The 27214-nt window shown below is 40.8% G+C and overlaps 1 protein-coding gene across 6 annotated transcripts in view; it reads left to right on the forward strand.

Annotated features, from left to right (window-relative positions):
* Positions 1–27214, forward strand: part of GRIK1 (glutamate ionotropic receptor kainate type subunit 1) — a 238157-nt gene that overhangs the window by 123349 nt on the left and 87594 nt on the right. For 5 of the 6 annotated variants that reach the window (XR_012670308.1, XM_075133209.1, XM_075133214.1 and 2 more), the window contains exon 4: positions 13607–13788. Coding sequence is in view for 5 of the 6 variants with exons in the window: in XM_075133209.1 (XP_074989310.1) it covers positions 13607–13788 (182 nt within the window). In the remaining variant the exon portion in view is untranslated. Of the gene's footprint in view, positions 1–11909; positions 12386–13606; positions 13789–27214 lie in introns of those variants that run through there. The other variant, XM_075133215.1, reaches the window with a different exon arrangement.

The following is a 27214-nucleotide window of genomic DNA, read 5'->3' on the forward strand; positions in this document are numbered from 1 at the left end:
AAATAGCTAATCTCCACAGGCTGTGCTGAGTAATAGTTTGTCTGAGTATGCTCTAGGAATTATTTTGGGGAAGTTCTGTGGCCTGCGTTACACAGGAGGTCAGACTAGATGATCACAGTGATCCCTTCTGGCTTTGGAATCTATGAATGTCAGGTTGAGAATCGCACTGATGCATAGCTGACCTGGAAGTAATTGTATGTAGAAGATTACTGTTGAGTAACTCAAATTGAAGCCATTTTAACATGGATGATATCGGTGTCCCCTGAAATTGTGCCCTGAAATCACCAGCCTGGATAACAAGTGAGTGAGTATCTGAAAGCCAGGCTGTGCGTTCTCCAGTTGCTGCTGATGCTGCTCCCCTGGAAATGAAATACAGAAGAATGTATTCCTCTTGTGGTGAAGATCCCTTCCCCATGTGCATAATGTGGTATGTGGATGACACTTTCATTGCTGTACACTGGGATACCATAGAATATCAGGGTTGGAAGGGACCTCAGGAGGTCATCTAGTCCAACCCCCTGCTCAAAGCAGGACCAATCCCCAATTAAATCATCCCAGCCAGGGCTTTGTCAAGCCTGACCTTAAAAACTTCTAAGGAAGGAGATTCTACCACCTCCCTAGGTAATGCACTCCAGTGTTTCACCACCCTCCTAGTGAAAAAGTTTTTCCTAATATCCAACCTAAACCTCCCACACTGCAACTTGAGACCATTACTCTTTATCCTGTCCTCTTCTACCACTGAGAATAGTCTAGAACCATCCTCTCTGGAACCACCTCTCAGGTAGTTGAAAGCAGCTATCAAATCCCCCCTGAGTTTCTTCTCTTCTGCAGACTAAAAAATCCCAGTTCCCTCAGCCTCTCCTCATAAGTCATGTGTTCCAGACCCCTAATCATTTTTGTTGCCCTTTGCTGGACTCTCTCCAGTTTATCCACATCCTTCTTGTAGTGTGGGGCCCAAAACTGGACACAGTACTCCAGATGAGGCCTCACCAATGTCGAATAGAGGGGAACGATCACGTCCCTCGATCTGCTGGCTATGCCCCTACTTATACATCCCAAAATGCCACTGGCCTTCTTGGCAACAAGGGCACACTGCTGACTCATATCCAGCTTCTCGTCCACTGTCACCCCTAGGTCCTTTTCCGCAGAACTGCTGTCTAGCCATTCGGTCCCTAGTCTGTAGCTGTGCATTGGGTTCTTCCGTCCTAAGTGCAGGACCCTGCACTTATCCTTATTGAACCTCATCAGATTTCTTTTGGCCCAATCCTCCAATTTGTCTAGGTCCCTCTGTATCCTATCCCTGCCCTCTAGCATAACTACCACTCCTCCCAGTTTAGTATCATCCTCAAATTTGCAGAGAGTGCAATCCAAATCATCCTCCAGATCATTTATGAAGATATTGAACAAAACCTGCCCCAGGACTGACCCCTGGGGCACTCCACTTGACACCGGCTGCCAACTAGACATGGAGCCATTGATCACTACCCGTTGAGGCCGACAATCTAGCCAACTTTCTACCCACCTTATAGTGCATTCATCCAGCCCATACTTCTTTAACTTGCTGACAAGAATACTGTGGGAGACCATGTCAAAAGCTTTGCTAAAGTCAAGAAACAATACATCCACTGCTTTCCCTTCATCCACAGAACCAGTAATCATAGAAGGCGATTAGATTAGTCAGGCATGACCTACCCTTGGTGAATCCATACTGACTGTTCCTGATCACTTTCCTCTCATGTAAGTGCTTCAGGATTGATTCTCTGAGGACCTGCTCCATGGATTTTTCTGGGGACTGAGGTGAGGCTGACTGGCCTGTAGTTCCCAGGATCCTCCTTCTTCCCTTTTTTAAAGATTGGCACTACATTAGCCTTTTTCCAGTCATCTGGGACTTCCCCCATTCACCACGAGTTTTCAAAGATAATGGCCAATGGCTCTGCAATCATAGCCGCCAATTCCCTTAACACTCTCGGATGCAACTCGTCCAGCCCCATGGACTTGTGCACGTCCAGCTTTTCTAAATAGTCCGTAACCACCTCTTTCTCCACAGAGGGCTGGCCATCTACTCCCCATGTTGTGATGCCCAGCGCAGCAGTCTGGGAGCTGTCCTTGTTAGTGAAGACAGAGGCAAAAAAAGCATTGAGCACATTAGCTTTTTCCACATCCTCTGTCACCAGGTTGCCTCCCTCGTTCAGTAAGGGGCCCACACTTTCCTTGGCTTTCTTCTTGTTGCCAACATACCTGAAGAAACCCTTCTTGTTACTCTTGACATCTCTTGCTAGCTGCAGCTCCAGGTGCTATTTGGCCCTCCTGATTTCATTCCTACATGCCCAAGCAATATTTTTATACTCTTCCCTGGTCATATGTCCAACCTTCCACTTCTTGTAAGCTTCTTTTTTATGTTTAAGATCCGCTAGGATTTCACCGTTAAGCCAAGCTGGTCGCCTGCCATATTTACTATTCTTTCTTTAGAAGATCAGTACCACTAGCATATATCCTTTTGTTCAGTGAAGGAAGAGATTTGCGGAAACTTTTGCCTTCCTGGGAACATGGTGAAGTGTTTCCAAAGGTGGCGGAAGACTAGGAATTTGCCCTGAATGCTCCTTAAGAATTTCTGAATATTTGAAAGAGACTGGATTTGCAATGGACATGGATTATCAACTCATTCAGACTATGGTAGCAGATGTTAGTGCCCAGGTTGGCAAAGTCTAAAACCATGCTGATATAGCAACAACCATATTTCAACCAGTGCCATTCCCCTCACTAATGTGGAAAAAGATTCAGTTACTGAGAATCGTGTTAACCAAACTGCATCTCCTCAGGTAGCCTACAGAACCATTCTAACCCACATTTCTCAGAAAAGGTCCTGTTAGCACATCAGCCAGTGAAACGATGCCACAATCATCTTTACAAGAAATGTTTGAATATCATCGTCAGCAGTGGCAGATTAGCCACTGGGCCAACAGGGCCTGTGCCTGGGACCATGGCCAATTGGGAGGCCCCTGGAAAAATGGGCACCGCTGTGCACCCACCCACTCTGCCCTGACCCCATTTCCCCAGCAGACACACCAGGGGTGGGGGCAGAGGGGACTGCAGGCAGAAGTGGTAGGGAGGGGCCCCAACTTGCACTGGCCCAGAGCCCCACAAACGCCTAATCTGCCTCGGACCAGGCATAGTCTAAACCAGTGTAGACAGACTTAAAATTCTGCACCTGTTGCAGGAAAAGTTTATGTGCAACATTCCATTTACAGCTTATAGAAATGTTCAAACTGTCAGATCTCAAAACATAGGAACTCCAAGCAAAAAGGGATACAGACACATTTTTCATAAGGCACCCCAGAAACTCAGATGAAATTACATGTCAGGGCAACACCTTTAAAATCACAAAGGTGATTCTTTAACATGCTTCCAAAAAACAATGCAGAGGCCAGTGGAACTGAGCTAACTAAACCACACTTGCATTTTAGACAAATGCAGCACACGCTCATGCATGCTCTTCTCAATGCAAGCAAAAATAAAAATAAATAAATAAAAATCAAGGCTGAAGTTGCATAGCCTCAGCTTCCAACAGCCAGTTGAAAGTAATGCCATTTTAAAGTCTTTATTCAGTCAAAAACCTCTCAGTTACATTAGTTAAGAGCTTTGGCTAAGAAAATGATTCAGGGCTGAGTCCACTACCAGCACCCAAGGGACACTGGATACATCCGTATCTCTCTGGAATTCATGTGAGCTGCTTCTTATAACACAGCTAGAGGAGGGTAGAGTCTTTAGCAACACAATCCCTGCTACCCCAGGGGTCGAGGTATTAAGCTTACAACTTTAGGGTGGGATTTAAAAAAAAAAAAAAGTGCTCTGTGTTAGCTTAACTCCAACATCAATGGCAGAGTTATGTTAAGGTTTCGTCTTCATGGTCAGAAAGGATTGCTTTTATAGCAGGATAGCTAACCAGCATTGGCTATCACTGTAAAATCCTAGTGGGAGTTGGAGGGAGAAAGAGCACTGTATTTTTATTGTGAGGTAAACTAGGTGAGATCAGCCATAGGTTGGTGTATAGCATTGACTTCACCTCTATAGTTTACCTCTCAGTAAAACCACGCTGCTTTGTTTCCACTAGGCTTGTTACAGTGGGATAGTTAATGTACATTTAGTTATCCCAGTTTTAAAAAAAAAAATCCTATCTTTTTTGCAGTGAAGACACAGCCTACACTAAGCGCTTTTGAAACTCCTATCATTCATCTGCCACAACTCTCCCCTCCCAAATATGGTATTGCACTGCTGACCATATATGACTTAATTTTCTTCTTTTCCTATTGTCTATTGAGTTCACATAGAAAGATAGTGGGGCTTTCACACCCTTATACAGGAATTCAAATGGTGTCTAAATAGATCCTTTGATACTTGTTTATCCACCCCTATTCTGTACAATCCAAGTATCTTACTATTGACCACAAAGCCCTTAAATGGGATGCTCAAAACTGATAATTTATATCATAAAAATAGATGTCAAAAAATGTTATGAACACAGAATCCTTGCTAGCCACATCTGGAGTTTTAAGGTTAGGTTAGTCTCTAAGGTGCCACTAGTACTCCTTTTCTTTTAGTAAGGTTATTGTAGCTCAGCAACGTTTTGTTGGATTCACAAGACAAGATGTCAATATATTTATGGATATATAAATGTAAATTTATGTTTCAGTCTAGCAATATATTACCCAATTAGCATTAAAAACATGAAGTGTTGCTTACTTACATTCCAGAGATGATTAATGTTAAAGAGATTTGATCTGCAGAGATATTTACAATGTAAATGAATAATCAATCATGACATTAAATGGGAGTCAGCAGAGCAAACAAGTCAAGTATGATCAATAAAAGACGCCACCTTTGGATTCTGAGCAGGAACTGCTTGGCTCGGGTTTTTTTTTAAGTTACTACACTATAAAAAGAAAAAAAAACTTACTAAAACTGTAGGAAAACAGCAAACCTCATTTTTTCTTAGAAATTAAGTGTACATTACCAGCACTTTTAGTCTTACTAATATTACAGTTGCACCTAGTATTGTGCTAGATACTGTACAAACACACAATAAAGTCCCTGCTTTGAAGAGCTTATATTCTTTCAAATGGACAAAACAAAGGGTTGGAGGGGGAACAGAGGCACAGAGTGATTAAGTAATTCACCCAGCAACACAATGCGACTTAATGGCTGACCTGGAAATAGAACCCAGGTCTCCTGACTCCAAATCCATTGCCCTACTACACTGTCACTCCAATTATTTCTTTGTCAGAACTCTTCAAATATTCTTCCATGGAGCTATGCTATTTTACACTAGCTGAGGAACTGGCTCCTAGTCTGAAGCACCAATCATGACATGTTTTAGATAAAACTGGACCTTAAAGATATTAGTTCAGTAAGTAGATCAGAGTACATAATTTGTGTTTGCATTTGTTTGCGTAGGCCCAGGTAACCAAGTAATCCAGATTGAGCAATGATTGCCCCACCCTCATTATTTATCATTCCCCCAATCTTATCATCATTCACAAATTACATCAGCAGCGATTTTATATTTACTTCCGGATTGGGCCTAGTACTGATCCCGGAAGAACCCCACTAGAAACACCACCATTTGATGATGATTCCTCAACCACAACTACTTGTTGAAATGTCAGGTAGCCAGTTCTTTATCCATTCAGCAAATGCTTTATTCATATTGTACAGTGCTAATTTCTTAATCAGTCATGTGATACTAAGTCAAACACTTCACAAAAGTTTAAGTATATTATATCTACACAGTTATCTTTATCAACCAATCTTGTAATTGCCTCAAAGAAAGAAATCTGGTTTGTTTGACAAGACCTATTCGCCATAAAACCAAGTTTACTGGCTTTAATTATAGTCCCATCCTTCAATTCTTTATCAATTGAATCCCGTATCAGCCTTTTCATTATTTTGCCTGGAACTGATGCCAGGCTAACCAGACTATTGTTACCTGGGTCATCCTGCTTGCCTTATTGGAATACATGCACAACATTAGGGCTGCTCTGGGTTGCATTCCTTCCCCTCTTATTAGTATTTATTGTGTTAAGTACCTGGTCACTATTAACCTTTTTAGTGAGCATGGAAGGAAAATAGAAAAATCAGTATTTTTGATGTTATCTGTTATTAGCTCTCCTTCCTTGCTAAGTAGTGGATCTGCACTTTCCTTCATCTTTCTCTTGTTCCTAATATATTTAAAAAAAACCTCTTTATAATGCTTTTTGTCCCTTATTAGGTATAATTTATTTTGCGTCTTCGCCTTTCTGATTTTGTTCCTACATGATTGTGTTATTATTCGGAACTCATCCTTAGTAATTTGTCCATGTTTCCACTTTCTGTATCATTCCTTTTTGATTTTCAGGTAATTGAAGAGCTCCTGATGGACTCATATTGGCGTCTTACTTTTCTTCCTATCTTTCCTTTGCATCGGGATCGTTTGCCGTTCTGCTGGCAATATTGTCTCTCAGAAACTGCTAGCTCTCCCGAACTCTTGTTCCCCTAGATTTTCTTCCCATGGGACCTTACCTACCAGTTCTATAAATTTCTGAAAATCTGTTTTGAAGTCTATTGTCTTTACTCTGTTGTCCACAAGCCTTCCTTTCCATAGAAATGATGAAATCTATCATTTATGATCACTTTCACCCAAATTCCCTTCAGATTTGCAACCAATTCCTCCTCTAAAATGGCTCTCCCCTGGTTACTTCCTCCACCTTCTGAAACAAGAGACTGTCCCCAATGGATTCCAAAAATTTAGACACTTGTGTTTTGTCAAATTACTTTTCAAACGATGTCTTTGTAGTTGATGTCTAGGTAGTTAAAGTCCCCCATTACTACCAGCTCTTTTGTTCTGGATATTTCTGCTATTTGTTCTAGAAATAGCTCACATTCACCTACTCCTATTGATTTTGTGGTCTATAGTAGATCCCTACATAGCATGCATTTGCCTCATTAGCACCCACATATTTATAAAATAAAATTTCCTAAAGCTTTATTATTTTCAAAAATATCACAGCACATTTGCTCAATAAAGAATTAGGCTATGGTATGTTTGAAATTTTTAAACAAACTTGATTTTAGAAAAATGTTGAGGTCAAATAACTCAATTTTTTTGGAGGTGGAGGTAAATGAAGGAAGTCCCACACCATAATACATACCATTAAATTGTTAAACATTTACTAATTTATATGCTGCTGGTGGGTTGAGTTTGCCCTCTCCAGCTATGATTTTCTAATTCTCCTGGAGGATCATTGTTATATTGCTCTAAGATTAATTAATTGTCAGGGTGCCTAAAGCTTTTTATATGAGCTTTATCTCCTCTTTTTTACTGTTTAAATCTAATTAAATAATTTGCCCATGTTCAAACAACCATAAACCAGGTGGTCGAAGAAGTAGTGTGTGAAATTTCAGCCAAGAGGTGATTTATTCAGAAAATTAGGCACTCTAAGAGTTTATAAAAACAGTGCCTCTTCAGCAGTAACTACAGCTTAGCACTTGCTACTTTCACATTCTAATACAATTTTAATTTAAAAAAATCAGTTAGTTCTTTTAGTCAGTTAGACACATACAAACATCATCTTATGAATGGAATGCCAAACTCCAGAGTTCAATCAACATGTATCAAACTTCAGTGAATTTTAGGTGCAAGATACAGAGCCTTGTTCCTCAACACTCCTGAAGTATTTGTTTTGATTTTTGAATTAAAACCCTATTGTGAGTTAATTCCTCCAGTTTTCAGCAAAGGGTCTACTATATTTCTAATAGCCATGGGGTAAAAAAAATACTATTCAAGTGTTCTGATAAATGGCTATATGAATCTATGAAAGAAATTAAGAATGCAACTGTTCAGGGTATAATTTCCATCCCTAGGAATTACACACAATATCTTTAAGATACAGCCTTTCTCCATCCACATAGCTAAAAATTCTCCTCTGGGTCCTCATTATTTCACATCTTGACACTACAACCTCTTCTTGTCTTGTCTTATCAAGCACCATCTTTCCTACCTAAATACATTCAAAATGTTGCTGCAAAAATCATTTTTCTGGCTCCTTGCTTTGACTATGATATTACCCCCTCTTTGCATCCTTCCACTGACTCCATGTCAGGCATATACCACATTTCACGTTTTTTTCCCCTTCACTATTCATCATCTACCTGCACCTTACATATCATTTCTTATGTCGTAGAGAACCACAGACCCTGGCTCCATTCCACCAGCCTTGATTGCCAATTTGTTAAAATTTTCCCAATGCAGATTGAGCTTTGAGATATTACCACCAAAGTAACAGAGCCTGAAATTCTAAGTGCTGCATATGCCCAGCTAATACACTTTCTCCCCCAACCTCAAAACCTAGAACATCAAATTGTGATGGCATTCAAATCTCAGCTTCAAAAATTGAAGTGTAACTTCTCACACTTTTCTTTCTAAAGGTATTTCTCTTTGCTATTGATTACTTCCAGTCACCGTTTGTGGGGGTTTGGCTGTTCTTAAAATAGCAGCTGCTTTCAGACATAATTCAGGTTTCAGAGTAGCAGCTCTGTTAGTCTGTATTTGCAAAAAGAAAAGGAGTACTTGTGGCACCTTAGAGACTAACAAATTTATTCCACTGAATGCATCCGATGAAGTGAGCTGTAGCTCACAAAAGCTTATGCTCAGATAAATTTGTCTCTAAGGTGCCACAAGTACTCCTTTTCTTTTTTCAGACATAAGTGCTTCTTCAATTTCTTTGTTCCCCCGCAGCGGCACCTTGCCCTTTCATTTGGCCCAGAATACTTAGCTACCACTCCTAGGAACCTGGGTGGGGGAGGTCAGAGACGAAATACATTAGAAAGACCACAGACATCAGTGCAAGCCTACATTTTCCACAGTACATTCTGAGGGAGTTGGGCTTTTTCCTTCACCCCTGCCATGCAGAGTCATTTTCTCCAGCAAATCCCATTCTTGCTCCCACAGTTCACCCACAACTGTAGTGTAATTCCTGTTGCTACAGAACACATTTAAACAAAGCAAAAATGTTCCAGCTCGGATATTATTGTCAGTATGAAGCTCTCAACGCACCAGAAATGTTTTCTGAATCTCCATTTTTCTTTGTTAAAATCATTTTGGTCCCAGTGGCTGAAGCATCACAGTTTGCAACAAAATACTTGAATGTTTGAGACAGCCAAACTACAAGTTTACAGCCAAATTACATAAACTCCCCTGCTTGCTAGTCAGTTTCAGAAGCCTGTGCTCCATTCTTATAACAATGAATTGAGGAGCCTGGCTGGAAGCCAGACTGTGGTCTCTGACCATGTGTATAATGATTTCCATTTGAATACTCATAATGGTTATATTGACTGTTGATGCTTAAACCCCCCCGAAAAGCACAGAACCAGTACAACAAGGGAAAAGGCATTTGTTCCAATATAAGTGTGAGTCCTTGAGTGAAAGCCAACACCATAAAATGTAGCAATCAGTTAACATCAGAGGAAAAAGTGATGCTTTATCTTTTAGTTTGCCTTGTATTAGTACAGCACTTATACTAGAGGATTATTCAGCCAAGTAGGGTCAAACACAAAGTAAATAAAATATGCCCCCTCCCACTGGCCTGCTCAGAGGTTCATTTTCATAATTACTATTTGTTAGTTTTTCTTAGTAGGTATCTCTTGCTTTTATTCCATTTATCCTGTCACTGGGACTTAAGGTTACCACCCATCCCATTTTCACCCAGACAATCCAGGTTTCAGTTTGTGTGTCTGGTTGTCATTTGAGAAGCCCTGATGTCTGGAATGGTTTTATCTGGTGGTGGGTGAAGAGGCAGAGACCCCCTCAGGGGTGGGGCCGCTGGGGTCTGGTTACCCACAAGTGGAAAGGTGGCAATCCTAGGTGCACCTGTCACCACTGATCTGGTGCCTTCTCCTGGTCACTCTGAGGATTAGCTCCTGAGGTAGACAGCCCCTGCCATGGTTAGCACACCATTACTCTGTCTCTCCTTCTGTTCTGCAGTTCCATTGTCACTCCCAGACCGTCCGTGTCTCCTTTGTGACTTAGCCCTCCAGCTAGATCACTCAGGGCATGTCTACACTGCCCACTAAATTGGCACGGCTGCAATTGATGTAGCAGTGTTGATTTTGCAGGTCAGGTGAAGACACGCTATGTCAATCAGAGAGTACTCTCCCATTTATTTGTGTACACCACCTCCCCGAGAAGCTAAGGGAAGTTGGCAGGAGAGTGTCTCCCATTGACACAGTGCAAACCCCACAGTAAGTGGATCTAGCTACATCAACTTCAGTTACATTTAGGGTTGCCAGGTGTCTGTTTTTCAACTGGAACGCCTGGTTGAAAAGGGACCCTGGTGGCTCCAGTCAGCATCGCTGACCGGGCCATTAAAAGTCTGGTTGGTGCGGTGTTGGCCGGAGGCTCTGTGCAGCTTCCCAGAAGCAGCGGCATCTCCCTCAGCTCCTAGGTGAAGGGGTAGCTGTGGGGGCTCTGCGTGTTACCCCTTCCCCAAGTGCCCTGTGGCACCTGTGGACAGAGGCAGCATGCAGAGCCACCTGGCTGCGCCTCCCCCTAGGAGGTGGAGAAACATGCCACCACTTTCAGGGATCCACCCTAGGTAAGCACAGCCTGCAGCCCACACCCCTACCCCCAACCCCCTCCCAGAACCCACACACCCACTCCCTCCCAGAGCCTGCACCCCACACCCCTTCCTGTACCCCAACCCTCTGCCCCAGTCCTGAGGCCTCTCCCACACCCAAACTCCCTTCCAGAGCCCAAGCCCCAAACCCTCTCCCATGGCCCAACCCCTAGCCCAGAGTCTCCTCCTGCACCCCAAACCCTTCACCCCAGAGTCTGCACTTGCAGCTGATGCCCTCACCCCCTCCCACACCCCAGCTGCCTACCCCAGCCCAGTGAAAATGAGTCAGTGAGTGAGGGTGGGGCAGAGCGAGTGACAGAGGGGGGGGGGGGATGGAGTGAGCAGGGTGAAGCCTCAGAGAAGAGGCTGGGCAGGGGGAGAGGGCAAGGGTATTCCGTTTTGTGCAATTAAAAAATTGGCAACCCTAGTTATGTTATTCACGTAACTGAAGTAGCTTAACTTAGATTGATTTACTTCAGTAGTGTAGATCAGCTGCAGCGTTCCCCCTTCTGGGGTACAGGCCTAGGCAGTCTTCCCATTCACTGCCTCAGCTCTATGCCATGCCCTTGGTGATTGGTAGGGGAGCCCAAACCCACCCTCTTCTCAAGATTCCAGTCCAGGGACACTGAGCTCAGCAGTTCTGGGCTTCCTCTCTCTACCCTCACTGCTCCTTCCCTGGACTGCTTCTTGCTACACTGGCTCCCCTTCTCTTTCTGGCTGTACCAGCTCCAAGAATCCTCTTCCCAGGGCATGACTACCCTTTCTCAGCAGCAGACCCCACCTATAAACAAAAAATAGTAGGAGATGAATTGAAAAATACAAATACTCTAGTGCAATCTCTTTATCATTAAAGTGCAACTTACAAATGGAGATTTTTTACATAACTGAACTCAAAAAAACAATGTAAAACTTTACAGCCTACAAGCCCACTCTGTCCAACTGGTTATTCAGCCAATTGTTAAGACAAACAAGTTTGTTTATGTTTACAGGAGATAAAGCTGCCTACTTCTTATTTACAATGTCACCTGAAAAGTGAGAAAAAGGTGTTCACATGGCACTTTTGTAGCCAGGTATTTACATGCCAGATATGCTAAAAATTCTTATGCCCTTCATGCTTCAGCCACCATTCCAGAAGACATACTTCCATGCTGATGATGCTCATTAAAAAAAAAATGTGTTAATTAAATTTGTGACTGAACTCCTTGGGGGGGAGAATTGTGTGTCTCCTGCTGTTTTACCTGCATTCTGCCATATATTTCATGTTATAGCAGTCTTGGCTGATCATCCAGCACACGTTCATTTTAAGAACGCTTTCACTACAGATTTAACAAAACGCAAAGAAGGTACCAATGTGAGATTTCTAAAGATAGCTACAGCACTCAGAGGTTTAAGAATCTGAAGTGCCGTCCAAAATCTGAGAGGGACGAGGTGTGGTGCATGCTTTCAGAAGTCTTAAAAGAGCAACACTCTGATGCGGAAAATACAGAACCCGAACCACCAAAAAAGAAAAATCAACCTTCTGCTGGTGGCATCTGACTCAGATGATGAAAATGAACATGTGTCGGTCTGCACTGCTTTGGATTGTTATCAAGCAGAACCCATCATCAACATGGATGCATGTTCTCTGGAATGGTGGCTGAAGCATGAAGGGACATATGAATCTTTAGTGCATCTGCCACGTAAATATCTTGCAATGCCAGCTACAACAGTGCCATGCGAACGCCTGTTCTCACTTTCAGGTGATGTAAACAAGAAGCAGGCAGCACTATCTCCTGCAGATGTAAACAAACTTATTTGTCTGAGCAACTGGGTGAACTGAGTGGATTTGTAGGCTCTAAAGTTTTGCATGGTTTTGTTTTTGAATGCATTTTTTGTACATAATTCTACATTTGTAAGTTCAACTTTTATGATAAAGAGATTGCACTGTAGTACTTGTATTAAATGAACTGAAAAATGTTTACAATGTAAATATTTGTAATACAAAGTGAGCTCTGTACACTTTGTATTCTGTGTTGTAATTGAAATCAATATACTTACAATATAGACAATATCCTAAAATATTTAAATAAATGGTATTGTATTATTGTTTAACAGCTTGATTCATCACGATTAATTTTTTTTTAATTGCTTGACAACCCTATTAGTAAGCAAGCAGTGTACTGCATTTAGATAGTTGGGGGCAGATCCTCAACTGTGGTGAATCAGCATAGCCCTGCTGGCTTCACTTAAACTGTCCAGATTTACACCCAACTGAAGGTCTGGTCCTAAATCAAAAGACCTGAGTTTTTAAGCCCCTGGAAATCAAGCTAGGCATGTCTAATAGTATGAGAAGCAGGATGGCCTTGTGGTTAAGGCACAGAACTGGGTGTCAGGAGATATTCACTGCATCACGCTTCCTGTGCGATGTTATACAGGACACTTAACTTCACTATGCCTCACTTTCTCCAAAAAATATAATGAATGATAATTCCCTACTTCGAAGGTATTGGAAGGTACTCTGGCACTAGAGTGATAAACACCACAGAAATGCCTATAAATAATAAATATTGGTAAGTGCCACTCATCCTAATCTACTGGATTGTAAGTGAACTATGGTGGATATGCTTATTGCCTGAAATTGCTTTCTTATTTGCCCACTTTTGAAGTTATAAAGGAACATTTAATAGAGGTTTACAATTCCAGGTTTGCTTTGTTTAACATTGATGTTTATGATTAGAGGCTGGAAAGAAAGGTTTGAATTTTTCCTAAGATGTAATTCTATTTGTAGTGTTTACGTTTCCAAGGTAAATATGCCCACAAAGGGAAAACATCTTCATAAGAAAGATGACAAATGAGAAGTTAATAGCTTAACCTTTAGATAGGTGGCAGCTTGAAATATATTGGGAATGATAAGAGATTAAGTGTCAATAAATAGTCGTTTCACAGAACAGTCAACTATATGATTGGTTGTCATTTTCTAGGTCTAATTCGCCTGCAAGAGCTCATCAAAGCCCCTTCTAGATATAACATTAAAATCAAAATCCGTCAGTTGCCCTCTGGGAATAAAGATGCCAGGCCTTTACTCAAGGAGATGAAGAAAGGCAAGGAGTTCTATGTGATATTTGATTGCTCACATGAAACAGCAGCAGAAATCCTTAAACAGGTAAGAGGGGGAAAAAAAAAACCCCCAATAGTGCTCATTTCTCATTCTCAAAGATATAATGCCATTTGGTTTTCATTTGCTGGGAAACAATAAAACTGCATTCATGTAGATTAAGCTGGAGATCTGTTATCAGAGACCGTTGGTACAGGCAACTCATATGAGCTCAGCTGAGTTTTACGCACTTTGGCGGTGTGCAGTGCTATGTTTCTGATGAGAATTTGGGTCGCAACAGCAAAGATGATTTGCAATTGTAATTACAATTTTGTTTCTGCTGGCGTGAAAGGAATGTTTCATTATTTTTAATATGTCCTGTTTCAGTTTTTTTAACCTTATTTTCCAAATGCACAGTGACTTGCTCAAATCAAGTAGTTCTCTCCATAAAACCTATGGGCTCAAATTAAACTGAGTTACACCAGGGTGAGTCTGCAGTAATTCCACTGAAGTCAACATAACTCTGGATTTACACCACTGTAAGCAGTCAGAATTTGGCCCAGTAGCTGCAACTTGCCAAATTTCAACTCTGAGCTGGAGAAAAGAGGGAAAGAAAATGGCACCATAGAAAAAAAAATTGTTATGTACTATGTATTTCTACAGCACCACAGATACAGACAGGAATAAACACTAAAGATTCCTGTCCCCAAGAGACTGGATTCTCCCTGTCACTGATGTACCTTTCCTCTGTCTACTGGAAGTGGTGCCAGTTCAAGTCTCTCTCCCCTCAGCATCGTACAAACTTTTGGGGAGGCAGCCTGTTGGCAGAAGGAAGCTCATCCTTGCCCTCTGGCTCCCCCTGCTAGGGGAGAGTGGCACCTATGGAGCAGAGCTCTGTTCCACACTGGGAGGAAGGCGTACTGCTTCCTTTGAGATTAACTTCCCTTCCCCAGCCAGCCTGAAAGTAAGAAGAAAAGCATTTGTTCCCCCTACCACCATTGCAGCTATGCTGCAGTGTGGTGGCTGTTGACTACGCTGAGTCTCCAGACGGGTGTGAGGTGCTCCTGCACGGTTCTGAGCCCAGGATCAGGAGTCTGACTGTATCACAGGTTGTTTTATGGCTGACACTGCCCTTTTAAAAATACACAAGTCAGAAATAAAGCCCTTAAAACAGATAAGTGCAGAAACACATGAATATACAGTACAGGTAGGCCCACTGGATAAGTAAGTACAAACTGAGTCTCTGGGCAGAAAGGGATAGTTTATTTAGCCCACACTCCTTTTTTAAAAACAACAACAAAATTCCCTATCCCAGAGTGGACTAAATACCTTGAGCTTATTTTAAATAAATAAAATATAGTTGAGGCATACTTCTTCCTTGTATAGTTAGCGAGCACACTATAAACAAACAGGTAAATCAATAAACTAATTTAAACAAACTCTGACACCCTTACCTTTCTGAGTAGTCTGTTCCCTAGCACTCATTTTTTTAACATGGTACCTGCTGAGAAGAGCCTTTTTATAGTCCCTCATTAGCCTAACAAGGTCCAGCTGTTCTGACTGACTGGTCAGAATCACAGCTGTCCCTTCTCAGACCCAAAATCTGGGAAGAATGGAAAATAATTGTGACTCTTTAACCCCTGCTAGTGGCCTGTACCTTTTCTGTAGTTGCTTGGAATTTTCTCCGGAGCAAAAGAGGGGTAGAGAGCAGCTGACTAGATATAATTTCCAACTGGAACTCTGCAGGGTCAGTCCCCCTATACCAGGGGTGGCCAACCGGAGCCTGAGAAGGAGCCAGAATTTATCAATCTGCATTGCCAAAGAGCCACAGTAATACATCAGCAACCCACCATCATTCCCTGCCCCCCTCCCCCGCTCCCAGCATCTCCTGCCCACCAGCAGCCCAGCCAATCAGCGCCTCCCTCTCCCTCCCCGCACCTCCTGATCAGCTGTTTCATGGCTTGCAGGAGGCTCTGGGGTGGGGGTGGGGGTGAGGGCGGGGGCGAGGGCACGGCAGGCTCAGAGGAGGGGGTGGGACAGGGTGGGTGGGGGCAGGGCCTGTGGCAGAGCCAGGGGTTGAGCAGTGAGCACCCACCAGCACATTGGAAAGTTGGCACCTGTAGCTCTAGCCCCGGAGTCAGTGCCTGTACAAGGAGCCACATATTAACTTCTGAAGAGCTGCATGTGGCCACCCCTGCCCTATACAGAGCATTATATTTTCTTCTGATATGAAGATGATACTTTGTTGTAATTCTAGATGTGGAGGAAAGATGATTATATGTTAGTCAATGAACTAAAGGTCAGCATAGTCAACATAGGGGGGAGGGATCGCTCAGTTGTTTGAGCATTGGCCTGCTAAACCCAGGGTTGTGAGTTAAATCCTTAAGGTGGCCATTTAGGGATCTGGGGCAAAAACTGGGGATTAGTCCTGCTTTGAGCAGGGGGTTGGACTAGATGACCTCCTGAGATCCCTTCCAAACCTGATATTCTATTATTCTATCTCTAATACTCCTCTAAAAGAGTTTGTAACCTGGAACAAGTAGAAGCGAAACTCAAACAGCTTAATGGGACTAAATCAGGGGGCCCATATAATCTTCATCCAAGAATATTAAAGGAATTGGCACACAAAATTGCAAGCCCATTAGCAAGAATTTTTAATGAATCTGTAAACTCAGGGGTTGTACCGTATGATTGGAGAATTGCTAACATAGTTCCTATTTTTAAGAAAGGAAAAAAACGTGATCCGGGTAACTACAGGCCTGTTAGTTTGACATCTGTAGTATGCAAGGTCTTGGAAAAAATTTTGAAGGAGAAAGTAGTTAAGGACATTGAAGTCAATGGTAAATGGGACAAAATACAACATGGTTTTACAAAAGGTAGATCGTGCCAAAACAACCTGATCTCCTTCTTTGAGAAAGTAACAGATTTTTTAGATAAAGGAAACACAGTGGATCTAATTTACCTAGATTTCAGTAAGGCGTTTGATACCATGCCACTTGGGGAATTATTAGTTAAATTGGAAAAGATGGGAATCAATATAAAAATTGAAAGGTGGATAAGGAATTGGTTAACAGGGAGACTATAGCGGGTCCTACTGAAAGGTGAACTGTCAGGCTGGAGGGAGGTTACCGGTGGAGTTCCTCAGGGATCAGTTTTGGGACAATCTTATTGCATCTTTTTATTACTGACCTCGGCACAAAAAGCGGGAGTGTGCTAATAAAGTTTGCAGATGATACAAAGCTGGGAGGTATTGCCAATTTAGAGAAGAACTGGGATATCATACAGGAAGATTTGGATGACTTTGTAAACTGGAGTAATAGTAATAGGATGAAATTTAATAGTGAGAAGTGTAAAGTTATGCATTTACGGATTAATAACAAGAATTTTAGTTATAAGCTGGGGACGCATCAATTAGAAGTAATGGAAGAGGAGAAGGACCTTGGAGTATTGGTTGATCATAGGATGACTATGAGCCGCCAATGTGATATGGCCGTGAAAAAAGCTAATGCAGTCTTGGGATATATCGGGCGAGGTTTCCAGTAGCGATAAGGAGGTTTTAGTACCGTTATACAAGGCACTGGTGAGACCTCACCTGGAATACTGTGTGCAGTTCTGGTCTCCCATGTTTAAGAAGGATGAATTCAAACTGGCACAGGTACAGAAAAGGGCTACTAGGATGATCCGAGGAATGGAAAACCTGTCTTATGAAAGGAGACTCAAGGAGCTTGGCTTGTTTAGCCGAACTACAAGAAGGTTGAGGGGAGATATGATTGCTCTCGATAAATATATCAGAGGGATAAATACCGGAGAGGGAGAGGAATTATTTAAGCTCAGTACCAGTGTGGACACAAGAACAAATGGATATAAACTGGTCATTGGGAAGTTTAGACTTGAAATTAGACGAAGGTTTCTAACCATCAGAGGAGTAAAGTTTTGGAATAGCCTTCCAAGGGAAGCAGTGGGGGCAAAAGACCTATCTGGCTTTAAGATTAAACTCGATAAGTTTATGGAGGAGATGGTATGATGGGATAACATGATTTTGGTAATTAATTGATCTTTAAATATTCATGGTAAATAGGCCCAATGGCCTGTGATGGGATGTTAGATGGGGTGGGATCTGAGTTACTACAAAAAATTCTTTCCTGGGTATCTGGCTGGTGAATCTTGCCTATATGCTCAGGGTTAGCTGATCGCCATATTTGGGGTTGGGAAGGCATTTTCCTCCAGGGCAGATTGGAAGAGGCCCCGGGGGTTTTTTGCCTTCCTCTGTAGCATGGGGCATGGGTCACTAGCTGGAGGATTCTCTGCTCCTTGAAGTCTTTAAACCACGATTTGAGGACTTCAGTAGCTCAGACATAGGTGAGAGGTTTTTCGCAGGAGTGGGTGGGTGGGGTTCTGTGGCCTGCGTTGTGCAGGAGGTCAGACTAGATGATCATAATGGTCCCTTCTGACCTTGGTATCTATGAATCTATGAAACAGGAGCAATTTGGCTGATTGAGCTTACAGATTTTACCACCTGTGTCAGCAGATTTTGTGATCATCCTGAACCAAGCAATTCAGTTGACTGAGTTTACGTGCTCCACAGCTTCATGTTGTCTTAAATTTTGAACTGATAGACCTTACAAACTAAACACACTGCATCTATAGTGTGGCATTTTCAAAGAGACCCAATAGCACCTAATGTCCTTTTGAAAATCTCAGTCTAATTCTCTTTAAACCAGTGATTTGGCTGATGAAGTATACAAACATGCAAGGCCTGTGTGACTCTGCTGACAAAGAGTCTATAAATTCTATTAACAGAGTGTGAAATCTTCCTGAACTTGAGCAGAGTTTACTAATTCTTCTGCCATGGCTATGTTCCAATGGTGATTCTAAACTCTATGTGGTTTTGGCAAAGTTCACAAAGACTGACATAATATTGAGGGAGTTGAAATTTTGGCCGGGGACATCCAGGTAAATTCTTTTATTAAAAGAAACATGAAATCTTTAATGTGCATGTAAAATAAATTAAAAGTATACAGTGGGCTTTATGAAAAGAAGACTGTGTTTGGGCGAGAAAAGTTTTGATTTTGTAGATATATAAATACTACAAAGCTCAGTATTCTTTAATAGAACTGGTTGAAATTTTTAAACAAAAAGGTTAAGTAATAAAAAATCATCTTTTTTTGAAACTGTTGACTTTTAAAAAAAACTAAGACATTTTACTCAAAAAAGTTATTGAAATGGTTAAAAGAACAGGAGTACTTGTGGCACTTTAGAGACTAACAAATTTATTTGAGCATAAATAAAGCTCACGAAAGCTTATGTTCAAATAAATTTGTTAGTCTCTAAGGTGCCACAAGTACTCCTTTTCTTTTTGGGCATACAGACTAACACGGCTGCTACTCTGAAACCTGAAATGGTTAAATTTTCACTTACTAAAATAAAGTCAAAATTTGAGAAAATTTGTTTAAAATATAAAAATAGTGTTTAATTTTGAACCCAGAGAAATGGAAACAACTTTACAAATTTTGAATTTTTTCAGAATTTTATTTTTTGACCAACCTTACTTATTGGCCAACTCTTCTAAAGTTAAATATAGCAGGAATAATTTTAGGGAAGTTCTGTGTCTTGAGACATACAAGAGGTCAGATATATCTGGTATAACAGCCTCTTTTTCTGTGTCATGGCTTACCTGCTAAGGTTAAGTCTTTAACATTAACTTGCAATTTACTCTTTTGACATCAGTATAGCTGATGTAGCTTTTACTGCTAGACAGACTCTGACTGATTTTGTAGCTACTCATTTTAAATTATCTCTTCCACCACACTTTTTTTGTTATTACATTGCTTATGGAATCTGCTTATATTTTTAATACGATTTAGGACACCCAGAAAATGGTTTATGAAGATTCCTATAGTCACTTCAGCTATGTAGTGGTCCTAGCAGCAAAATAACTAATTCAGTTCTTAAAGGAGTGCTAAAACTGTGTGCCACAGTAGTAAGCATTCTAACTACTATGATAAATATGAAAAGACATTTAATTAAAATAAGTAGTGTATACCATTTTAAAGAACCTTCCGTGGCTAAAGTATCTCTAATTATTAGGGGCCTTAACCAGCTCACATCTTCTCCAGACTTCATGATTGCACAGGACCCAATAAGCCACATATAGCATGGCAGCTTCACAGCCTATCAGCGAATCCTGAAGCCTGGTTGTTGCATGGTACAAGGACAAAATCCAGCTCTGTGCTTAGCAAAATGGGAGATCATATAAAATGAGCTCCACAGCTTCTCCTTAATGCTGCTCACTATCCTAGGACATATCTTCTTGGGGGGAGGAGAACAGCCTGCAGCCGTTGCTTTAAGCCCCCCATATGGCTCTAGTAGGAAGGGAGGTTGGGAGAAAAGAGAAATGAAACTCAGAACTTTTAATTATTTTTAAGATCAAAAACTCTACCATTTCAGTACTCATCCCCCAGTCACTGGTTGGTAGGTGGAAGCCTGGTCCCACTTGTCTAAGACCTGAAATACACTTAAAAATTAGACTGACCTAGCTATGTTGCTCAGGGCTGTGAACAGTTTTGCAACCTGAGCACTGGAATTAGGTTGACCTAAACCCCAGCGTAGACTCAAGTAGGGGTCAGTGAAAGAATGTTTCTGCTGACCTAGTCAGAGCCTCTGTGAGAGGTGGATTAACACCAGTGGCAGAACGAAAGCTCATGCTCAAAGAAATTGGTTAGTCTCTAAGGTGCCACAAGTACTCCTTTTCTTTTTGCGAATACAGACTAACACGGCTGTTACTCTGAAACCTGTCTACACTATGGCACTACAACGGCACAACTGCAGTATAGACATATCCTAAGTAGCTTTGGCCCTACTCCCGCTCCTATTGGAGGAATTCCCATGATTAAGTGGGGCTCTTTTCTTCCAGATCACCATCTGGGCTTGGGAGCAAGGGGAAGAGATGTTCAGATCTGTGATCCCCTTCTCTCTTACTGAACTTAAAGAAACAGTCAACCAGGAAGACGTCCTTTTCTGGTCACATGGCTCCTTTAAAATGTTTTCTCTAGCTAAATTAGATCAGTCAGCTGGGCAAAATCCTATCCCTGGGTTTAAGCCATCAGCCAAAACACTGGGCATGCTCAGTGCATCTCACCCTGTCTTTCACAAGTACCTTAATGCCATACATCATTTGAATGGAGCTGGTTTAGGAAGCAATATAAGCCAGCATCAGATAGCTGTATCTATGTGCACAGTATCCCACTGGAAGAGTGAGCACCTTCTGTGGCTGTGCATGCTGGGTGCATTGAGGAGTCTCTACATCCAGCAGACACAGAGACACGGAGAGATTGGGCAGATTCCTAGAGGCTAAAATATAATTTGAGATATGAGGCTATACATACTTAATTTGAAAAAAAGCCTTTATGTTGTGTTAACTACCATCTTTGTTGACACTCATGGGACTGAAGCGGGGACTTCCAGAACTAAGAGCATTATCCTCCACAGCTTGGGTTAAAGAGCCAGGCACTGTACCTGGTGGCTGTACAACTTTCATCCTCTGTGGATCAAGCACACAGGGAAACAAGTACCACACTCTGGTCAGCAGGTTATAGTGACACTTAGGCCACTTACTTAAAAGGACAGGTATTTGTTCAAAGTTTTAGCAATGTGTATGACGGCACAGAGTGGAATAATTAGATACTAGAGTTATTTTCTAATTGAAGTATTTTATAGAATATAGCATTTTCTCGAAACTTATGTACATTTGGAGCCAAATTCTACACTCAATTATAGCTAAGTGTGTATTCAGGAAAGGGTAAACTCCACGGATTGCAGTCGAGTTACTCAGTTCCGCCAGTGTAAATCTAAAATAGCTTGATTTAAGTCTGTGGAGTTACTGTACTCTGGATTTACATAGTATGGTTCTCTCATTCTATATTATCATAAGAACATTTAGCATTGAGGGGATGTGGGTGAGATGTATTTAATAAGGCTTATTTTTATAACCTGGGGAAATAGAGTGGTGATAATGCATCTAATTATTTGATTAATGAGTAACTTAACGCTCATGAAATTGAATAATAGCACTGACAATGAATAAGCAATATGTAAGCAAGCATTGATAATGCTCTGTCAATGTATTTTATTCCTAACTTACCATACCCCTATCATAAAATCATAGAAATGTAGAGTTGGAAGGGACCTTGAGAAGTCATCATGTCCAGCCCCCTATGCTGACGCAGGACCAAATAAAACTAGACCATCCCTGAAAGGTGTTTGCCCAACCTGTTTTTAAAAACTTCCAGTGACGGGGATTCCACAACCTCCCTTGGAAGCCTTTTCCAGAGCTCAACTACCCTCATAGGTAAAAAAAAATTTCTAATATCTAACTTAAATCTCCCTTGCTGCAGATTAAACCCATTGCTTCTTGTCCTACCTTCAGTGAACAACTGAACATGATTCTTTTTGAAACAGCGCTTAACATATTTGAAAACTGTTATCAGGTCCTCCCTCAGTCTTCTTTTCTCAAGATTAAACACACCACTGACTGGTCTATATGTCTCCAGTCTTCTTTTTTACCCTTTTTTTAAAGATAGGTTTGCCCTTCTCCAGTTTTCCAGGGACCTGACCCATCCTCCAGAAGTTCTCAAAGATAACTGTGGTTCTGAGATAACAGTTCTGAAATTTCTTCAGCTAGTTATTTAAGTACCCTAGGATGAATTTCATCAAGCCCTGCTGACTTGAATATATCTAACTGATCTAAATATTCTTCAACTTGTTCTTTCCTTATTTTGGCTTGCATTCCTTCCCTCTTGCTTTTAATATTAATTGTGTGATATATCTGGTCACCATTAAACTTTTTAATGAAGACTGAAGGAAAATAGGCATTAAGCACCTCAGCCTTCTTGATGCCATCAATTATTAGCTCTCCTTCCCTGCTATATAGAAGATCTACACTTTCCTTCCTCTTTCCTCACTCCTTATATATTTAAAGAACCTCTTCTTATTGCCTTTTATGTCCCTTGCTAGGTGTAACTTGTTTTGTGCCTTAGTCTTTCTGATTTTGTTCCCACGTTTGTTCTATTCTTTTCTACTTCTCCTTAGCAATTTATCCATTTCTCCTTTTTGTAGAATTCCTTTTTGATTTTCAGATCACTAAAGAGCTGCGGATGGAGCCATATTGGCCTCTTTCTATGCTTCCTTCACATCAGGATAGTTTGCAGTTGTGCCTTAAATATTGACTCCTTGAGAAACTGCAAGCTCTCCTGAGCTCCTTTTTCCCTTAGATTTTTCTTCCCATGGGACCTTACATACCAGTTCTCTGAGATTGTTAAAGTCTCCTTTTTTGAAGTCCATTGTCCTTATTCTGCTGCTCTAATTCCTTCCTTTCCTTAAAATAATGAAATCATCATGATCCCCTTCACCCAAATTGCCTTCCACCTTCAATTTCTCTACCATTTCCTCCCTGGTGATCAGAATCTAATCTAAAATGACTCTCTCCCTTGTTACTTCCTCCACTTTCTGGACAAAAAGTTGTCCCCAATATATTCCGAGAATTCATTGGAAATTTTGTGTTTTGCCATATCAGTCTTTCCAGAAATGTCTGGGTAGTTCAAGTCTCCCCCCACCCCCAATCTTGTGCAGAGGTTGCCGACAGTGCTAAATTATAAGGTGCTTTTGTAAGGTGGTTAAATATCTGTTAGGAGCTGTGGTACAATGAAACCGCCATGTTTGTGCTCAGTAATGAGGCCCAAGGAGGCGTGCAGAGGTGAGAAGTCACTGTGTTGATTCACTCTACAACCAGTTACTAAACATATTTTGTCTATTAAAATTTAACAAGGTTTACAACACGTTTCAAGAGCTATGCTTGCAGTAGTGCAAATTTACACATGGATTGCTTAAAGTCCTTGGGTTATTTCAGTGGGCCCACGTTTTCATCCCTGTGCTTTACATGTCACAGCAATGTAGGGAAATTCTGCTGCTTATTTTTATAGCATTCTTTTAGAGAAATATCACAAGAAGTTTTTGAAATTTCCTGACATTTGATTTTGTCCTTTAATAAGTAAAGTACTATATGAAACTGCTAGAAAATAGGGATTTTTTATGATTAATTTGCTTATTTATTCTAATGAAAGGTTCCTGATTAACAGGTAGTACTTGATTAATGGCCCAGGCTTCCCCATACAACTTGACAGTAAGGTTGATTTGCCATTGCCCTGTGCCTTGTGTAGTTATTTTACAATAGTGCAAAGTGGGCATGAAATGTTGCAGTTCAGATCTGGTAGCAATTTACCCCTCACTTTGCTCTGATTTAAATAACTACAAAAGGTGCAAGCTGCTGATGAATCATGCCAAGAGTGCCTATAACCTGACCTGAAAGGACTATCTTTGTGAATGATAGGAGAGTTCAGTCTTCATGCACATTCATGGTCTGAAACAAAGCCTGTGGAATTCAAGGATAATCCTTCCATTGGTTTCAATTGTCTTTGGATTTGGCCCTCAGAGTCATTGGACACTTTGCTGAGATTACAAAACAGGGTACTGATTAGTGCTAGTTGTGGTTGAGATTTTTGGGATGTACACATGTGTCCCCTGGGAACTACACAGAGAAGGCCAAACTAATTTCAGGTGCACTATCAAACAGACACCAAATACGTAACAATTTCATTCACCAGTGATCGGGGCTGGGTGGTGATTTAGAGGTGAAAGGATCTTTATTTCATTACAAATTCTTAAACCATCCAGTCCCCAGCAACAGAAATTAAAAGTAGTTTTTAAAAAAAAAGGCCTCTGGAAAAACTGGTCACCCATGGCACCCACTTAATTATAAAAGTCTTAAGCAGCACCTCAGTGCATTCATAAGAACCTCCGTTGACATTGTCTAAAGAAACTGTGCACTAAATGTAGCCGGGATATAAGAATTCAAGTTAATGGGAATCCATTAAAATTAGTGGATTAATTTGTTGTCATTTTGATTCTGCAACACTCTGTCAATTTAATGTTACTGCCAATTGCAACTATAATTCAGCAAAGCCTCATCTATTCTTCGTGGCCACATTTACCTACATCTCATAACGCTGTTTTCTAGCTGAAGACCATACTAATTTAACATTTTAAGTACTGCCATCAAAGGTCAACAGAATAATCTTGGCAAATTCAACACGTAATCTCTCATATCTGACCAGTGATCCTTCTCTTAAGAAGGATTTTACCTAAATAATAGGTTTTTACAGGACTAGATGACTCAGGGGATTAGCAAGGAGGGTGCAGAGTCTTTCATCTGTAATGTATTCATTCAAATTCATCACTCATTGCATAGTTGGTCAGAGATGGACATGAAAGAAATTAGCAATCTGAGTCTAGTTTCTTGTGGGCGGATGTCTAGATATTAACCCCTCACATTAACACTCATGGCTCCCATTAACTCTGTCTTTCCTCTTGTTTGTTATGGTCACTTGCTCTGTCTTTCTCTTTGGGGCAAGGATCATGTCTACCTATCTGTAAATATTAGATCTAGTACAAAGGGATCCAAACGTGACTGGGGCCTTTGGGTGCTACCATATTATTAGCAATAGTAACATATAGGAGTCCCAGTGGGACCAGGACCCATTGTGATAGGTTTTGTACAAACACTGAACAAAAAGATGGTCCCCTGCCCAAAAGACCGTATAGTCTAAATAATTATGAATAGTTGTCCATCTCTGCAGAGAAATTCAGGACTGAACTGACATAAAGGCTACACAGCTCTCTTGCCTCAAAAGTGGTCCCTTCAGCTCAGAGGGGAAGTACATAAGTAACTGCTATGGTATAAGAAAACTTTAGTGACTGCTTTCTGGATTGTATATGTCCTGAAAATAAAGACTGAAATAAATTGGCTCCATTCACGAGGACTACATTCACTTTAATAATAAAACGTAGTAGTTATTACAGAAACCAATTACTTGCAAACAAAGATTACTATACAACTGTTGAAAAAGGGTACCAAAAAGTAATTATAGTACACTCTCCTTTATTGGGAAGTTCACTTGGGAACCAATTTAACCATAAAATGGAGATAATAATGCTTACTCGCTTTGTAAAGTGCTTTGAGATTGTGGATGAAAACCATCCTATTTAGCTGTCTATTTCAGGGTGTTTTTTTTTAATAACACATCACTATGGTATGTAAGTACTATAGAACTGCCGAGTTTTATCATCTTTAATGACTACAAGGGGTGATGATTATTACTGCTTAAGATTTAGATCCTAGTGAGTACCATATGAGCAGAGGGGTCGGACCGCGTAGAGCTCATTGCAGCAATAGGGCCCAAATCTGAATAGAACAAGGGTAAAATCGCATTCATTATTACGAAAGTATAGCATGTTACACTGCAAACTGACATTCTGTAATTCTCACTTCAGCTATTTATGTATATTTACTCTCTCACTTTGAAAAGCAATGCCATTTTTTTTTAAATTCAAAAAGTATTAAATTGATTAAGCTTTATTTTTTTCATTTCTTGACTGCAATTCTTTGTTTGTGGGTAGTCCACCTAATATCCTTTGTTATAGACCTGATTCTAAGTCTGTTGAATTCAATGGGAGTCTTTCCATTCACTTCAGTGGACTTATTTGACTGGGGTGCAGACTTCGGCAGATAAAAATTCCTACTGGATCTCACTCTTTCCATCTCAATATTTATTTACTCTTTGTCATCCAAGGCAGTTTTGTAGACTGACTTTTGAAATCATTATAGTTAGTAGGTATTTGTATATACTGCCAATGGTGTTCATATTAAATTACATGGGATTTAATATTTCTATGAAGTGTATTTCTACTATGAAAAGTGATATCATTAACAGGGCATTCTAGAGTTCCATGTTCCTTCTATCTTAATGACTCAAATGTGAATCAATTTACAAGTAAAATGATGCTTGTTCTAGCTCCAGTGTCAACTTGGGATCTTGAAAGTCAAATCTGTTTCTTTTCTTCTTGTGTATAATCACCAGGGATAAATATCTGTAAGCCAAATTAAGCCATTAGTGACATCTGTGGAAAACTATTGCTGTCAATGGGTTTGCACATGTGTAACTGACTAGAACTTGTGCATCAACAGACAAGGAACAGATTCTACCTCACTCATCGTTGTTGTTTTGATTCTGCAAGGCTAAAAGGACTAAAAAGCAATAAAAACTTATTTTTGTAACGCTAGTCCACAAATATCATTCTGAACACACAAAGGGGGAAGATCTGATGATCCACTTTTCAGAATGGAAGTGTACTTTAAGGGTTTGTGTAGTGTAGCATTTTCCTACTCATATCATCTCCTGGTTCACTGTTCACTAGGTTATTCTCTCCATTCTGCCTCTAACATCTGGATTCACAAAGATATTTACGTGTTGTAATGCTCAACATCACACTACCTAACTTTTGGGTGCATAGAAAAATCACTGGAATCTACAAAGCTTGAGTCCAGGCTCCCTATACATTGCATGGAGAGAATTATGTGCCAAAGAATGGCATCCACAAAAGC

The sequence above is a fragment of the Caretta caretta genome, chromosome 1 (assembly GCF_965140235.1).
Source record: "Caretta caretta isolate rCarCar2 chromosome 1, rCarCar1.hap1, whole genome shotgun sequence".
Taxonomy (NCBI): domain Eukaryota; kingdom Metazoa; phylum Chordata; order Testudines; family Cheloniidae; genus Caretta; species Caretta caretta.